Source organism: Sinohyriopsis cumingii, chromosome 8 (genome assembly GCF_028554795.1).
Source record: "Sinohyriopsis cumingii isolate HCF-2022 chromosome 8, ASM2855479v2, whole genome shotgun sequence".
Taxonomy (NCBI): domain Eukaryota; kingdom Metazoa; phylum Mollusca; class Bivalvia; order Unionida; family Unionidae; genus Sinohyriopsis; species Sinohyriopsis cumingii.
The window spans coordinates 64,298,875-64,318,149 of NC_142968.1; the positions used below are offsets into that span (position 1 = coordinate 64,298,875).

Consider the following 19,275-nt stretch of genomic DNA (forward strand, 5'->3'; position numbering starts at 1 on the left):
TGATTTATTATAATTATTTTTCATGGAAAATCATGTAAATCATGGCTTTGCATCAAGTAAAATGTTTATGTTAGTAATGAATCTTTCTCTACAAATAACACTGAAGGCATGTACCTGGTCAAGAGTGGGTACAGCTCATGAAGAATTCCATTCATCTCCCCCACCCCTTGCTTTAATTCTTGCTTCTGTGCTTTTCTTTTTATCTGACAAACGTGTATAGAGTGACTGGTGTCCATATTAACATTAACATACTACTTAAGCAGTAGATATGTGTCAAGATGGCAATATCGTTGGGCCTGGACTGCTTGTGGGACATGGACTGAATTCTTGTGGGACATGGACTGGAATTCTTGTGGCACATGGACTGGACTACTTGGTTGATATAATTAATAGAAGAGCTGAGATTCAAGGCCCTATCAACTGCATAGTCCACTACTTGTGTATGTATGTATGTAGCACATGAACACAATAGTGTCTCTATGGTGGCAATTAAAAGTAAATTTCAATGAATGTAAAAATGAAGAAATTCAGCCTCATTATACTTCAGGGGGATAAATCCTTCCATATAAACATAAATTACAACAATATGAAAGATAAGACATAAAGTTAACAAAATCAAATCATTAAAATACAATTTGTTAAGTATACCATATTCCCTCTAAAAGTTGAATATTTTTTCATGTACATCATTATAATGAGTTCATATAAATCTTTTCTTAGAGGATGGAAGTCAATACACTCAACAAGGACGTGGTTCACTATCAGTTGACACTTGCCCAACATGCATTCCTGTCAAAAAATGTCATGCATGCATTTATGATGAGTATGGTGTCACCTCATCTCCGTAAATTGTTCTTAATGAGGGATGCCACACCCAGTGATGGGTTTGATGTAACAAAGCTTAGTATGGAATTTTCATTCACAAATTTTGCCAAGTATGCTAAACATGTCAATAATATTTCAAGTCAGTATATTGAATCCTCCATTTAAAAATGCATGATGGAATGGCAGCTTTTAGCTGCTTTATCTGCCTTTTATTACTCCAAACACGTGACAAGGTGGCCAACCATATAGAATATTTTTTTCCATATTCTGTGAGCAACCCATCAATTTGTAAGATCAGCAGTATTAATGTTTTGCATATTTAAGAGTTTGCTTTCTATCTGATAAAGAAATCTCAAACATGATTAAATTTGTTTTTTGAAAGTTCCTGTTCCTCATTGATGCTCCCTTTTTCAAAGTTTTAGTCCGTTATGTCCACTCTCTTGTGTAATGTCTAGGTCTAGGCACGAAGCCTGTAATGGTGCAAAATTTTGTAGAGATAATTTCGCTTTACATTCTGTCAGGGCTAGCATGACACGTAAACATTAAGTTTGATTTATGGATTAGACTCGTCAGAAATTGTTGACTGTGAGGGATGGAATCTGTTCTGCTTTGGACATAAATTGAATTTGAATTGGGGCTTGCTTGATTAATGGTTAGAGCCAGATAAGAGTGCCATGTTAACACTTGGTCACTTGTGGTAAGAAGACAAGAGCTGAATTTTAGGAAGTTGTGGTCCATTTGTCATAAAATGATAATTTCCAGAATAGTAAATTAGTAAAGGTGGACTAGAGAGGTTTATTCTTAGTTGGGAGTGATAAAACAAAAATTGAATCTTAAATGAGTTATCTTGATTAGCTAAGGTAAACAAGGATGTGTGTGTTCACAGATAGAATTCAGGGTTTTAATAAAATCACCCACATATTATTCAGCCCAACTTTTTCTGTTGAGGGGGAAAGTCTGAAGGGTTCCGAGATCTGATGATAAGTGAGCTATGACATGGGAAGACACAGTGGAAAGTAACTCCATGCCTGTATTGCATAATGGGAAAAGTGCACAGTCTGCAACCAATAGGTTGATGACTGAAGAGGCTAGTAAAGAGAAGAAAAGGAATATGGAAATAACCTAGAGAGTGACAAGGAAAGAAATATGGAAATAACCAACAGTGATTTGGAAAAGACTGGAAGCGCCAGGTGATGCTCTCAGCCAGCAATCTGAGTTTGATCAGTCACTTGATCATATTATTACATTTCTTCTATCAGTATAATAGAATGGCTAATTAAATTTTTGTAACTCTATTTCTGAGACAAAGTGAATCATTCACGTCATGTTCAATTTCATTTTGTTTATGTAATTGATTAATTTGCTGATTTTTACCTATGGTGGCTTATGTTATTGAATTCTTTATCTTTGCTCAGGTCTATGTTATTTCATCCAGTAATTTTACATGTTTATGTGTTTACTCAGTCCAGGCAATAACAGCATGGTTGATCATCTCCTAGATAACCATAAACAAAAACCATTAGCAGTATGGGAGTTCACACATCATGACACAGCCATTGATTCTTTTTAATACTTAATGCTTCTCTGACATGATGACTTGAAAGAACAGCTGTTCTGTTGACTGTATATATTAGTACCAACAAATTGCTCAGCAAATGTTGCATTGTGTTGTTTTATTTGTGTTTAAATTGTTGATGAAGTATTTTATAATGGTTATTGGGGAATCTTTTTAAAAAGCCTTTTTGCAAATAATATTAGATCTGGATTTCACGAAAGGTCTATCTTTTCCACAAATTAAAATTTGCACTCAGATTTATGGTTGCATGAATTTATCAGTATTTACGGAAAGCATATACCACAAACCATGCATATCTGGCCTCATCATTGAGATGAGAAATATACTGGTGAACTGTCCACATTGTATTTTGATTTTCCTAATCTGTAAAGTATGCTCTTAACACAGAGATTTATTTTTAAAAAGCAATGTTTGAAACCATGTCATTACTCATAACATTTTGTCATGTAATCATCCCAGCCTTCATTGCATAGAAACATACATGTAAGTATTGTCATTTTTCTGTGTCATATAATCAACCAAACACTCAAATACTGGTAACTTTGTTCATGTATATTGTATTTTATAATCAGTTTGAAGAAATTAACTTCTCAGTAACAATGAAAGCAAAGCTGGGTGAGAGGTCCTGTTGTCCTACAGGTTACCGGTTTCTGAATAAGCATTCATCTTAAGTTTATTTGTGCCATGATGACTTTTGCTATCATTTATGCATTTTTAAGAAAGATGGCTAGTTTGATAAATAATACAAAATGGGACAGCTGGAATCAAGCAAAAGAGTTGAAATTTTAAATTTTTTAAATGGAAAACAAATGTTGAAATAACTGAATGATAAATGACAAAGTAAGCAAATTTCTCCTGGAAAGGAATGCACTGAATAAGTGTCAGAATGTGTGTAATTTTATTTCACATTTGTTAAGCTGTGAATGTGTGGGTATTTTTGAAATAGAGAACAAAACTTTTTTTTGACATTTTATCTTGCTGTCGTAAGAGGTGCATTTTGTACAGCACTGATGATCATAACAGAAAAAGAGTTGAAAAAAGTAATCTGGTACATCTGTAGGTTCCATTACCAGAAATATTGTAAATCTCTTTGAATTTTGAATGCAGATGTAATAATAATAACAATAATGAGGACTTTGATTAGCGCCTAATCTTCAGAAGCTCTAAGCACTTTACAACATTAGACAACACCTATAAGATAAAAAACATAATAATATTATTACAAAAACAAACAACATGAAATTAGAAAAACATTAAAAAAATAAAAAACATGCTGAGAATATTTCAGGTAGGAAACATTATTAGGTCTTTAAGTTTGTTCTTGCAGTCGAAATAAGTGAGTTTTGAGAGCCCTCTTGAATGTGATCACTGTTTTTGTGTCTAAGTTCATTGGGCAATTCATTCCACGTTGCTGGGCCCTGGTATGCAAAATAACGCTGTCCATATGACTTTGTTTTCATAGTGGGAATAATGAGTATACAATTGTCAGAAGAGGAGCGTAAGTATCTTGTTGGTGTGTACACATGGGTGAGGTCAGATAGGTATGTTGGACTAGAGCCCGACAGTGAAACATAGCACACAAAACAAATTTTGTGTTTGATTCTGGATTGAATGGATAGCCAGTGTAGGGTACAGAGCAGCAGGGAGGTGTGCTCTGATCGTGGTACTCTAAGTATGATCTGAGCCGCTGTGTTTTGAACTTTTTGAAGTTTCTGGAGTAGATATTGAGATGAACCAGACAGAATTGAATTACAATAGTCCAGTCTTGAAAGTACTAATGAACACACAAGTGTTTTAGTGGCATCAACTGAAAGATATTTGCGAATTGAGCTGATGCATCTCAGCTCAAGATATGCAGCCTTGCATATGTTCATGACATGTTGGTGCAATGTGAGAGTACTGTCCAGAGTAATACCTAGGTTTCGTACTGATTGTGTGAATTTAATGTTGGCGTTGCTGATATTTATTGTTTGAGGTAAAGGATGTGAAGGAGAAAGTCTTTGTTTTGTGATCAGAATGGCCTCAGTTTTATCATCATTCATCTGCAGCTTGTTACAAGTCATCCATGATTTCACATCAGAAATGCACCTCTCTACACCTTGGATGGTAGCATCAACTTCATTTGGGTGGCTAGATTTGTATATTTGGGTGTCATCAGCGTACAACTGGTGAGACACTGGATGATGATCTATGACACTTGAGAGCAGCTGAGTGTACAGAATGAAGAGAACAGGCCAACAACGGACCCCTGTGGAACACCACAACATAGATCAACTGGGCTGGAGTATATTCCATTTGCAGATACAATTTCTGTCCTGTTGACCAAGTAGGACTTGAACCACAGTAAGGCTGTATCATGAATGCCAAATACATGCTGGAGACGGTGAAGTAATATATCATGGTCTATTGTGTCGAATGCTGCAGACAAATCAAGGAGGGTGAGGACTGTAATCTTTCCGCTATCCAATGCAGAGAGAATGTCATTAACTACTTTTAGAAGAGTAGTTTCAGTACTGTAGCCATGTGGTCAGATGTTTTTTCAGCTTTTAATATACACTTATGTTTTCAGGTACAGGAAGAAATTGTAAAAGTAATTAACAGACTAGCCTGCATTTATATTTTTGGATTCTGCTGGAGTATGCCTTTATTTATTATTAGTAAACACAACTAGGGTTAAATGTTTTGTTATTATCTTATACATATGTATTAACATCACAGCATTTATTTAGTTGGAGGTATTCTCCCATCCTGTTAGCCTATCATGTGCTGAAAATGGCGTTAAACCCTAAAACAACAACAACAATCTCCCGTCCTGAAAAGAAGAACGTAGATAGCCAAATTTCTGAAATTTTGAATCCAGCTTTTGATTTTATCCTGGTGTGATAGCTTGATGATTATTGTTTAAGAGTAATAAATATGTAATACCAGTATATTAAAAATGTATAGATTATTCATTGGAAATGCATATTTCAAAATAGCTTAAGCATAGCTAACACAAATCATGCAAATAATCAGAGATTTCTCACTTTTTATTTTGGCAGTACTTTCTAGTCAGTAATAATAATTCCTTTTAAGATGTGTGTTTTAGACTGTAGCACTGCACTACCAGTAGTTAACAAAATAAAAAGAGTTCAGGAAAGTATTTTGACTCGCCATTCTCTAGTTTGTTTATTTGCATTCAACCCACTGATCATATATATATATATATATATATATATATATATATATATATATATATATATATATATATATATATATATATAAAGTTCAACACTATATTTTTTAAAAAAATAACAAAACTTGTCAGTCTGTAATTACTGACGTGATTGTCGCCAGGTGGACTCAACATTAACAACCTGTTTCAGATCAAACGATAGCATTCGTTGGAATCGTTTGCGTCACAAATCCGACAGACTGCTCATTGCCCTTTTCCGGTGTCTAGAACAGTTAATTTTCCGAAGAAGAAAAGCAAACAAGCTGATTTACATCCAGTATTTTTGTTTCAGAAATAAACAAATTAAAAAGCTGTATCTCATATACGTGCTCTATTGATGCTACTCATACAGTTACGTAACCGAATGAATTATTCAGTGCTTATCGAAGACGGCTACGACACCACATCTGTTATTGGAAGAGGAAACAGATAGACGCGTCCACGCTAATATGGCGCCGTATTAACAAAGAAAGATTCGTTTGGTTCAAACGCACAGGAGAAAAAAACGTTGAGGATCCACAGGTGAAAATCAGGTTAGAAATGATAAATTGATGGATTAAATTACTTAGTTTGTTGACTGCCTAACATATGTATCATTGATGGCCATCGAGTTTTATAATTGGTAGCAGATACATACAGACGGGAGGGTAAGCAATACCATGGTCAGCAATGTGTTTTAATTTTTCGGCTGGATATGAAAATAACATAAATACTAGCAAACGGCAAAAATAAACGAATGTAAGAGCACGCGTGAAAACAACAAAGAAAATTCAAGATTGGGAAACGACAAAGACGTTGAAAATAAGTCATAATGGCTCCATCCCGACCACGGTGAATGACCTTGAAAAAAAGGCGGCAAAAATACGAACGTGAGAACATGAAGACATGAGCGAGAAAAGCGGTCTTTCGTGATTTTAAAATCAAGACTACAACAAATTCTTGCAGTCGAAATGGAAGTATTAACATGCAAATACGTACGCGTCACGAATGTTATCAGCTCCATTTATAATAGTTGTTCGTGAGGGTTACTGTGCTGTATTTAAAAAAAGAAAGAAAAGCAAGTTCTAGTTAAGAGCGAATTTCTCACGAATTCGTGATGTTATATCGCAACAGATTGCCAAAGCTTGCAGACACTCAAGAGACCATATTTTGATTAGACTGCACTGTAAGATTGCATCATCAGTAGAGTGGTATGGCAATAATCAATGTAATATTGCAGCTGGTTAGCAGAACTTATTAACTCTATAGAAGCTGTATAATCTGATCAAACCAGTGATGTAAATTTTTATCAAGATCTTGGATGAGTTTGGGTGTTAGCAATATGGCCTCTGGTCAGAATTAATTGTACTATGTATTCTTGTTTCTCAGTACTGAACTTAACATGTTGTCCACATGAATATAAATCATATCTTATTCTAAAGTATGTTCAGAGGCTGGACTATAAATAAAGCATCGTGCATTGGGACACATTTCACGAAGAGATTTTTCATCAGTGCCTCATTAACTCACTGCACTGTTGCAGAAATACACTGACAATCAAGCCATAATAATAAAATTCTAAAGAATAAGCAATTACCTTTAATCAATACTAAGAATATATCTTTACTATGTACTTTATCTAAAGCTTTTGAGAATTTAACAATATAATTTCACATAATCAGGTTTTTGACAAGGCGATTCAACAATACATCAGTTAACAGCCATTTACAATACAATTTGTTCTGCGCTAGACCAAGGAAACGAGGTTACGACTTTTCTTTGATATTGGCAAGGCTTTTGACAGTTTGGCTAAAATGCTTTAATTGCTCTCAAAATTAAAACTTATTGGTATTAATGGAAATCTGTTCTTATTGTTTGAATTCTATTTATTGTCAAGAAAATGAGCTAGTATAAGTAAATTCTTAATCTTCTGTAGTTTGATGCATTAATGCTAGAGTTGACTCTCTCAGCAGTCTATTTTGGGACCACTATTATTTGTAATTTTCATCAATGATATTGTTGAAAATGCAGTATCATCAGTCAAGACTATTTGCTGATGATACTGCATTATATATAATAGTTGATAACCAGGTCACAATTGGTGAATCTTAAACATTGATATTCAAAAGATACATGAATGATCCATATGTTGGTTAGTTACATTTAATCCAGACAAGACAGAATCTATGCTAATAACACAAACAGAACCAGAACCATCATCCTGTATTATGCATCATCATCATCATCATCAGTCTCATGACCTAGTGTGGTCATCAAGGCACTGTACTGCTGAACATCTGACCAGTTCCCTCCACTTGTCTTGATCATGTGCCAATGCCTGTGTCTCCGCAAAACTTTTCCTGGTCCATTCTGTGATGTTATCAGTCCACTTTTTTCTCTGTCTACCTCTCCTTCTGCCACCCTGGATGCTGCCCTGCAGGACTATTGTGGATAGACTGTTAGCTCTAGTGACATGGCCATACCATTTCAGCTTTCTCTTTTTGGCGGTGGTGAGGAGGTCCTCATATTGGCCTACTTCGCGCCTGATGGTGTAACACACTTCTTCATTTGTGATGTGGTCCATGTAAGAGATACCAGGGGTGGTTCTGTAGCATCTCATTTCAAGTGACTGGATTCTTCATTGTAATTCTGCTGTCAGGGTCCATGCCTCACACGAGTACAAAAAGACTGAGATGACTAGAGCTCGCAATAGTCTGATTTTAGTTTTCAGACAGATATTCTTGTCTCTCCAGATGGGTCTTAGCTTTGACATAGCTGCCATTGTTTGGGCTGCTCTTGACAACATTTCTGCTCTTGATCCCTCTTCAGTGATTATGGAACCAAGATATTTGAACTGGCTCACTGTTTACAGTTCATGTCCTCTGACTTCAGTCTTGGCTGAGATTTGTTTGCCACTATTTGTCATCAGCTTTGTCTTCTCAGTGCTTATCTCCATGTCAAATCTGGAAGATGTTTCATCCAGGTTCTTCACCAAGGTGGCAAGCTCGTCTTCACTGCCTGCCAGCCCATCAATGTCATCTGCAAAGCGGAGGTTGGTGATGTTACGCCCTTCAATGCTGACTGTCCCACAGTGGTTTTCCAGGGCTTCGCTCATGATGCGCTCTAAGTAGATGCTGAAAAGTGTGAGTGACAGGAGACAGCCTTGACGCACTCCCACTGTTGTCTGGAACCAGTCCCCCACAGAACCTTGGGCAATTACTGCACTGGTAGCCTTGGCATACAGCTGCTTGATGGTGTTGGTTAACTTTTGACCCATGTTATACTTATTCATTGTGGCCCACAATGCCTCATGCCACACTCTGTCAAAGGCCTTTTGCCTATTATGCATGGCTGAAATAAACCTACAAATGTTTTCTAAACACAAACATCTGGGAATTATATTATGTAGTGATGGCACATACACATTAAATACATTTGCAATAAAGCATGGGAGAAATTAAATCGCTTAAAAAGTCTGATTCAAACTAGATTGATTGTCTTTGGAAAAAATGTACAATCTTATATTATTCCAATTTTTGACTGCTGACCACATTTGGGACAATTGTACATGATAAAGACGGCCTAGAATATGTTTTTAAAAGGCAATGAGAATAATGAATGGTGCAACTAAAAGTGCATGTCCTTCACAACTGTATCATGACACTAGCTGGGTGAGCCTAAACTCTAGCCATTACAATCATAAACTGCTTAAATTATTTACAAATTTACCAGTCTAGCTCGCGCATATCTTTAAGACTTGAATCAACCATTATTTACAGAACAGGAGACATACTCGATTGATTCTCAAACAAGCTTCAACCCCAAATGTGCAGAATATCCTTGTTCTCAATTCATTTCTACCTTCTGCAGTTTGAATATGGAACGTGTTACCCATTGAAGTGAGAAACAACCCTTAGTACATAATTTTAAAGACCACTTGAATCAGTATAAAGAAGCCACTCCATGTTACTAGTACCCTGGTGATTGAATGTCACAGATCATGCATGCTAGGCTTAACACAAAGTGCAGTAATTTAAATTATGACTTTTGTCAGAATCATGTATTTAATAAGAACTATTGCTCCTGCAGTGAAATTGAAAATGCAAAACACTTTTTTTCTAGATTGTTCCAAATGTTCAGTTCAATGAGATTAAATCCTATACACACTCCATTTTGCTTGTATGCTTGAAACAATCTGACTGTAATGGAACTTTGATATCCAAGCACTTTATAACTTGATTCAAAGTTCAGATATTCTGAGTATATTCCTCTATCTTAATTAGTGGTGCCATCATGAGTCTTAAGTTGTACTGAGATATTGCCAATGCATATAATGTCATTACAGTAAGATTATTTACTTGGGATGAGTGATTAACAAATTTATTTGATAAAGTGGGTAATGAAGTTTTATGAGTGCCAAAGCTACAAATGAAAATACTTGAGCTTTTCACACAAGAGATGAAATAAATCCATTCACTTGTATGTACCATTGTTCAATTGTTTCAAAGTAAATTTGTTTCATATTGTCAAGCAATAATTATCACAAACTGAAGTTGATTGTTTACAGTCACACAATGTCAGTGGTTTACTATTGATGTTTTTTTAATATTCAAGCAGAAATTATCATTTGTATTATTATTCTTCTCCTAAAGGAAAAATAGCACCTTATAATATTGTAAGTAAGGTTTATGCATATTTTGAGATTTGAAAATGGTTCTCCTGCATGTGAGGCAACTATTCATCCATCTTATATTGTTGCTAAAATTTGATGATCATATTAAAAATGGCTATTGATGGCAGTGAAAAATTATTTTGGATGTTCCACTCCAGCGATTTATCAAAATTATTTTTCTTGAAAAATCCTGTAATTCGTGGCTGAGGTTAAACTAAAATGTTTATATTGTGATGAGTCTTTCTCTGCACTGCTCACTGACGATACCTTCCTGGTCATAATTCCAAAATCAGGGTACAGCTCAAGAATAATTCCTTTTTTTCTTCTTTTAATTCCCCTGACCATTGCCTGAAGTCTTGCTTTTGTTTATATATGACAGACATGTATAGATTGAATGGTGTCCATATTACATTATATAAGAAGTAGGTATATGGTAATATCAGTTGGGCCTGGACTGCTTGAGGGGAAATGTCCTGGGTTACTTTGTTGATATGGCCTGAGTCATAGAAGAGCTGGTTCAAGGCCATATCAACCCAGTGATCCAGGTTATGTATGTATGCATGCATGTATGTATGTTTGGGTTTTACTCCTTTTCTATGTGCAAGATAGGCTGTATTGCTGGCAACTATAACTGGTGGAAGAAGGGGGCGAGAGACCAATGGCAACTTTCTCACATACCCACACTGGCCAAGCCTGAGACATCTATATATGTATGTACATCTGTGTTTTGTTTAATAGCGCATCAGAACAGTAGTGGTGACATTTTAAGGTAAAGTCGACAAGCATTTAAGTTAAAAAAGATTAATCCACCATATGCCTTAGTAAAAACATTAATTATTAAAATATGTACAAGATAATATTCTGTAAAATATATCTTTATATAATTTGTTATATGAACAATATTCCCACAAAAAGTCCAAGCTTTTCTCCTGTGGTAATCATCAAAACAATTCTAAACTGATTTCAGATAAATAAAACTTGTCTACGAGGATGGAAGTCAATACACTTGACAAGAACGTGGTCCACTGTCATTGGACACTGGCTCAATATGCACTCTTGTCCAGATAGGTGATTTAGATGCATTGAGTATAATGTCACTCCATTTCCGTAATTTCTGTGTGAGGGATACCACACCCCAGTGATGGGTTTGATGTTGCAAAGCTTGTTTGTGGAGAACCACTATGGTGAAAGGCCTTGCAGCTCCCATGATGATGCCATCTTTCAAAGCATCTGTATGAAGAAACCTATCTCATTCTTAACAACTGTTTGTATACAGGAACATATGGCCATCACAGGAAGTACCAACTACATTGAATTTATTGAAGAATTTTTAAATTAGCAGAGTTCAGATATTATTTGATGTTATCGAAAAGGGGTTTAATAACCAAACTTGTGATTTGGGAACATGGATTTTGAGCATTTTCAACGTGGATTTGTTTGCTGTTGTCAGATGAGAATGAATATCAGAAATATACTGGTTTAATTACTGGTGGTTGTTTTGTTTGATTGTACCACTATGTTTATTATGCGTCTGCTGCAACCATGCTGTCTAGTTTCTCTGCCTTATTGACATCTTGCCAACAATTTTGATGCCTTGAATGTATGATACAAGTTGCATTTAACTCGTATTTCATTTGATTTAAGATCGGTATGGCTTAAGCCCGTGAAGAAATGGTGATTTTTCAGCATACGTGTAGTTGACTTTTTGCCGTTAGGCAGTCTTATTATACTTAATGATTTTCTAAAGCATGAAAATTGCATGCATCTCTTTCAGACGTGTTCCTGTGCCAATTGTGTGAAAAGCATTTCCTGGCAAAATCAGATATCTTACAGCACACTTTGCTTCTACATGAAGTTATGATGGCATTATCACAGGCCAGTGACCATGCCCAGGCCTCAGTCTCACATGTCACCACATCAAGCCAGAATTCCAAGTCCATGCTGCAGCAGGAAATTGAAGTTCTTGGAGAACAAGTTTTAGGGATCTCTGGAGGAAATATTCAGGTATTATGTCTCCACCATCACCCATACTCCAGCTTGCTGTCTTATTGGAGTGCATTGACCCTGTATCAGGCTTGCTTCAGAGTAGGCAGACTCCATTTCTATGACCAATAACAGTCACTGACTTTGACTTTGCTAACATTTTATGGCAGGTTAAAATATTGAGTTGGGTACATAACTAAACTTTAGAAATTGTATGAACATCATCTGCTGACCTTGTTTGTATATGCCACTTTATCATCTCCCTTTTTTATAGAAATGTTTTTAGGTAGACATCATGTTATGATGTCCAACCATCCAGCCACCTGTTCCATGTGTCATTTCCACTCAAAGGAAATTCTCGACCATCTTCCATTACCAAATGTAGCAGTTTACATTTGGAATATGGAAGAAGCCTATCAATTCCAGAATTAGATATCTTAGCAATATGACTTCAAAATTGTTAAATCTACATTAAAATCCAAATCACACAGACATTATTACTGCATTTACTGTCTTTAGAAAGCTTGCTAGTAGCTTCTCATGGGTCATTGGTTATTTCCCGTGGTTTTCTCAGGTTCTTCCTCCACCATTAATACTGACTGCCATATATAGCCTATAGTGTGATGAAAAATGGCATTAAACCCTTCAACAACAACAGCATTCACCTTGAGGAATACTACTTTTCCCAAAGAAATGTTGATCTCAGTAACTATATTTTAGCTGTGCTGGTCATAAGCAAGAAGAGCTGATGGGATGGGATCTTTTCCTGTCATTTTTTGCACTATGTCCATCTGTTCATTAGCACTAGTTTGATACTAATCAGCTACTAAACTATTTGACCACAGTGGCCATTTTCAAAATTTTCTAGCTCTACTCCTTCTGAATGGATGGTAATATCAAATAGCAGTTTCCACTGAAAAACTTGTGATGCCTAGTTGGTCCTAAAAATTTAGTGCCATTCTGATGTCCAATATGACATTGGCCATCTTGAAATTTTTATTGTTGCTAGCCAAAAGTAATATTGTAATAGCTGTTTCACCTGAAGTTGTCTTATGAATTTGGACCTGAATAAAAATGGTGCCGCTCGCACATCCAACAATTTTACTAAAAAATTTGTGACGTGTATTTCCCCTAAATGGTGTTACTCAGACGTGTACTAATCCTGTCACAATGGCCATCTTGAAAATTTTGTTTACACTTGTTCTTCTGAATGACTTTTCATATTGCCATTGTGCTTTCACCAGAACACTTTTGGCCATCTTGAAAATCTTGATATTGTTACTCCTCCAGATGGAAAGCTGTGTCAAAATGGGTTTCCCCTGAGGAGTTTTTGATGGTCTTGTTGGTCCTAAATGAAGCTGGTTCCAATCTTCATTTTTTGAAGTATATTTTTTGCTTGATAAGCATAAGTTTCTTTTAGAGACTCTTGTTCATCTTAGAATTGGGACAGAGATGACATTAAGCATAGGATAATGGATTAAGTGTCTTTTGAAAGGATTGGTCATAGTTCTATGAAGTTTTGTGTTTTTCCCTACAAACTGCATTTAAATGGAAGTTAAAAACTAATTGTTTTTTTTTTTGTAGAGTCCTACAGTTGAAGAGGAGACAGTAATAAAGGATGGACAAGTGCTTGGCCCGGCAAATGACAGAGGTCTAAGTCCAACTGTTGACACTGAACACTATGCTCCAGACTGGAGTTTAAATTGCTCCAATACTTCCAACCCTCAAAACATCCCTACTCACACACCATCCCTCATTCCTCAAGTCAATCAATATATTTCTGGTGGTGAAGACAACAATGCTGCTTTTGAAGTCGATAACATGATCTCTGAGGACAAATCACATCTCGTGGAGCATTCTGTGGAAGACCTTGTACATGCAGAGATTTTGATGTCTCTTAAGACAGGGATCACAGCTGGGGAAACTGAATTGTCCTCAGATATGGAGGAAAGGCTGCCTGAGCTACCATCACACAAAAGACAGAAGAGGAAATGTGAAGATTTGAGGAGTGAACATGCAGACTCTTCAACTAATTCCATAAAGTCTTTGAATAATAAACAGAAGACAGATGTGGAAGGGACTGGGGTAAATGAGGATGACTCTAATGCTTTATCAGATGTACAAGAACGCAAAAGATTAGTTATGTGCAGAGCTCTGGAGTATGTACTCGCTGACCTGAAAGAAATGTATGCAGCATCCCAGACGCTATATCCCTTTCATCGTGTTATTAGTGGTCACACCTATACCAGAGATATCTACCTCTCAGCCAGGTCACATAGTGGCCTCACTCCATACAAATGTGGAATTCGTGGGGAAAAATGTGCAGACCGTGGCACTCTTTGTCATCATGTTAAATCACACAAGACTCCCCTCCTTTACAAGTGTGATGTTTGTGAAAAAGAGTTTCAACACAGCTTTGCTCTTAAGCTTCACATGAAGATGCACAAAACTGAAGACGCAAGTACTGCTAGGTATTCTAACACAGGCAGGGACACACTTGACAGCGAATCTTCTGCTGAAAAGAAAATATATGAATGTGAAGTTTGTGGAAAGAGGCTGCAGCGAGGTGATGAATGTAAATTCCAGTTGCAGTCCCATCAATCCAGAATGTGCAAAATCTGTATGAAGGAGTTCAGTAACCGGAGTTGCCATATGAGGCAGCATTCAGAGGACAAACCCAACAGCCATAATGTCTGTGATAAGAGTTTTGGATTTAGTGGTGCCTTCACCTCACATGTCAAGTCCTATCTGGATCACAATATCAGCAGGATCAGAAATAAGACAAGGAAGGAAACTGACAAACAAGCAAAGAATGACCACATTAGTTCACCACAGTATACAAGTGTTTCATCCAACACTTACCAGAACTGTTTTGGTCGATTACAGTGTCTGTCATGTCCCAAATCCTTTCCCAGTCGCCATCAGTTGCAGATTCATGCTGTTTATCATTCTGAGCCCAGGTTCAAATGCCTTATTTGTGACATAGCATTTTATCATAAATATCAGTTACAGTTACATCAGATTTCACATACTGGCTTGCCTAGACACGTGTGTAGAAGGTGTAATCAATCATTTTTGTTCTCATTTAGTCTCCGCATGCACATGAGACTTCATACATCAATTAGGTTATTGCGTAGAATGGTGCAACCTTATTCTAGCTTCTGAAAGTGGAGCTATCACATTGCCACTAGAAACAAGAACTACTTTCAGCTCTTGTAAAGCAAGTTGAGAAGTTCAATCTGTGGGCAGCAATTCCTGAATAGGTACATATTGAGGAAACATAGGTCAGATGCACATATCCGATGCATCATTGCATCAGTTTCTTCACAGTCACTGTTTTTCTCTGTCAGTCATGTGGAAAGTAGTTCCATTCAGAGGAGTCCTATTTTAATCACCATGAAGGACAAAGCAGGCACTGATCAATACCATGACAATAATCTGAATAGATTGTTTTTATACATTGTAGAAACGGATGACAAGGAATAATTTATCATTAGTAAATTTATGCAGACACCAGAAATTCAGGTTCTTGATTCGCTAGGTTTGGATAATTATAAATATATTGTAAAAGAGAATACCACCTATTATTCTCTCTCAAAGGAAAGTTGTAATGACGCTCGGAAGAAAAAAGTGTTTTTTTTTATGAGGATAAAAATAAAACGTCAGACTTGTTAAAATATTTTGCTTAATGCTTTTCATTCAGTCTTTACAGTATTCCAAAAATTCTAATAATTGCATTGCATAGTGACAAATTGTCCTCAACCAACGGGAAACATAACAAATAAATTTGATGAGATTTACAGTGCAGTTGGAACTTGACATTTTGATGGATTTTCATGAAATATTTGATAAAATATATATATTTTCCAAATATTGGTTTTAGGCATTAAAAGCAGAGCTGGGGGTTAATTTTTTTGTGAATTTAAGACTGTTTTTGAATTTGTTAAAAATTTTCAGTTTTGTCTTCTTTTGGTCTTTTTGTATCTCAGTTTGTCATGACATTTCTGTTTGATTTCATGTATTGGTCAAACTAATTTGAATAAGTGTTAAGAAATGCTTAGAGTTTTGTGCCTGTGTCTGTGGGGTTCACTTTGGTAAATAGTGTGTTTAAACTATGCATTAAAAAGATAAGACAATCAAAACAATGTATCGTCAAGCATTTTGTATGATAAAACTTGAAATGTATTTCCTGGCAGGTTACCTTGGTTATCTCAGTGTAATGTGTATAAAGTTTATATTTTTTGTTTGTTTGTTTAATTGTACATTTATTGAACCTTTTTTCCATAAGCTATTGTTCCCTCACTGAAGTAGGTGGGAATAGGTAATTTATGATTATAATGCAAATCTGCTGAATATCTGAGTCCTATCCTCAAGTTTGAAGGTATTATCCTAAAATGAGAAAGAAGGAATTGGATTTGCATGACTTTGTACACATGTATTAATACAGCACTTGATATGTTTTTGTCATTATTTTCTTTGTCATGATTGTGAGGTATAATTGTTAGATATTTAATCTTTACGGTAAATTTAAGAATTTTATGGAAAGCTTTGTAACGAGCAAGTACTGCATTATTTCTGGCATGGAATTCATAAGATGTTTCAAGTAAAAAGATTAATAACTGTACCCAAAACTGGAGTGTTAGAAATCACATTGGCTAAGGCTATCAAACTTTTACAAGGAAAGAAGCCAGATCTGAAAATTAGATGCAAGTATCCAGAATAACTTCAAAAGTTATTTCATCTCAAGTTTTGATTAAATTCATTTTTAATATTGAAAGGTCATGGATTCAGTGTAAAATCCTGAATAGACTGCAAGATTTATATCAGAAGCTATGATCCTATGTAATTGTTATACTTCTATTTACCAAGCATGAATAGACTGCAAGATTTAGATCACAAACTACATTCCTATGTAATTTTTATACTTCTGTTTACCAAGCATGAATAGACTGCAAGATTTAGATCACAAACTACATTCCTATGTAATTTTTATACTTTTTTTTTGTACCAAGCCTTTGCAACAAGTATTTAGATGGTTGAAAGTGCATTACGTGATTAGCTCATGATATCAGGAAGGAACTACTGATATATTTGTAAGCTCTTAATATAGTCAATAATTATAATAAAGTTCTTTTATTCATTTCTCAAGATTTGTAATTTTTATAACTTTGTAATTAATTGAACTGATTTTACCAATTGTTATTACACATTGCATGAGCTTGGCTTTGCTTATGGCCAAAAGATTTTCAAACATAATGTCCTCATGAATTCTTTAAAGTATGAACTTTATTTTAGAGATAAGATTGATATTTATAATCATTAATTTAGTTGTTTTCCATTTACTACTATCACATTGGTGGTGGTATGAGGCATGTGGTTGATCTTTACAACTGGAATTATTTTGTTACCAAGTTTTTATGATAATCATCTGCCTGCTACAGTACGAGTGATTGATGGTTAGTTAGAATGTAATCCAGACAAAAAAAATATGATTGTATATCCAACAAGTCAGTGTCATCTTTCTAAGGGCAAGGCCACTGCATATTTGCTGTATTCAATTTCTTTGAAATTATAGTTTCCAACTTTACAACTTATCACCAAGTTTATGATGTATCAGAACAAGTTAAAAAATGTAATGTTATTTTCTTCAGTAAACATATGAATCAGTAAATACATGAAGACTGCACTATTTATAATTTTTTGGTATAAAACATTTAGAATTTAATTATTAAGAGACTGTACCAGTGTTAAGAGACGTGACCTTGAGTTTAGAAGTGAGTCACACTTAATTTTTGCCATGTTGGGTTTACATTGGGTTTTTCCAGATACTTTGGAACTTCGTTCTTACATTCATGATCGCATGGCAGATGGACGACAAGTTTTCATTCTATTAGACAATGTATGACTTTTAAAAAATATTTTGAATGGCGTTATAAAAATTGATGAACGCTGGCATATCAGGTTTTTTCAAAATTGTACGATAGTCAAGACTACAGATGTATTCATTACAAATAGTCAATACAGGTTTATGCTTTGGACTGTTGGGAGTCTATTAAATGAAAGATCTATCAAATATGTATCCTTGTCCTTTCTTGCCAAAAACTAATATTGATTACCTTGTATCAATATATTTTATTCCATTTCTTTAGAAATATACTCTGTAAAATGGTCATATTCTAGAGTCTGTTTAACTATGAAATACTCTCTAGACTGATGTTCTACAGTCTGTTTAACTACAAAATACTCTTTAGACTGATGTACTATAGTCTGTATTGGTACAAAATACCTATTGATATTCTAGAGTTTGTATAACTACAAAGTACTCTCTCTAGATTGTTATTCTAGTCTGTATAGCTACAAAATACTTCATAGATTGAGATTATGTGATCTGTAAGGTCAGAAATACTGTGTAGAGTGATATTCTACAGTCTGTACAAGTACAAAATACTGTGTAGATTGATATTCTACAGTCTGTATAAGTACAAAATACTGTGTATATTGATCTGTGTAGATTGATATTATACAGTCTGTATAAGTACAAAATACTGTGTAGATTGATCTGTGTAGGTTGATATTCTACAGTCTGTACAAGTACAAAATACTGTGTAGATTGATATTCTACAGTCTGTATAAGTATAAAATACAGTGTAGATTGATCTGTGTAGATTGATATTCTACAGTCTGTATAAGTACAAAGTACTGTGTAGATTGATCTGTGTAGGTTGATATTCTACAGTCTGTATAAGTACAAAATACTGTGTATATTGATCTGTGTAGGTTGATATTCTACAGTCTGTATAAGTACAAAATACAGTGTAGATTGATATTCTACAGTCTGTATAAGTACAAAGTACTGTGTAGATTGATCTGTGTAGGTTGATATTCTACAGTCTGTATAAGTATAAAATACAGTGTAGATTGATATTATACAGTCTGTATAAGTACAAAATACTGTGTATATTGATCTGTGTAGGTTGATATTCTACAGTCTGTATAAGTATAAAATACAGTGTAGATTGATATTCT

General features: G+C 35.1%; 1 protein-coding gene across 5 annotated transcripts in view; it reads left to right on the forward strand.

The window, feature by feature from the left end:
• Positions 1-18,322, forward strand: part of LOC149793689 (uncharacterized) — a 51,357-nt gene extending 33,035 nt beyond the window's left edge. For all 5 annotated transcript variants that reach the window (XM_089967665.1, XM_089967669.1, XM_089967667.1 and 2 more), the window contains exons 3-4: positions 12,041-12,270; positions 13,834-18,322. In XM_089967665.1, coding sequence (XP_089823791.1) covers positions 12,124-12,270; positions 13,834-15,414 — 1,728 coding nt within the window. In that variant the 5' untranslated portion in view covers positions 12,041-12,123 and the 3' untranslated portion in view covers positions 15,415-18,322. The remainder of the gene's footprint in view (positions 1-12,040; positions 12,271-13,833) is intronic.
• The last annotated feature ends 953 nt before the right edge of the window (positions 18,323-19,275 follow it).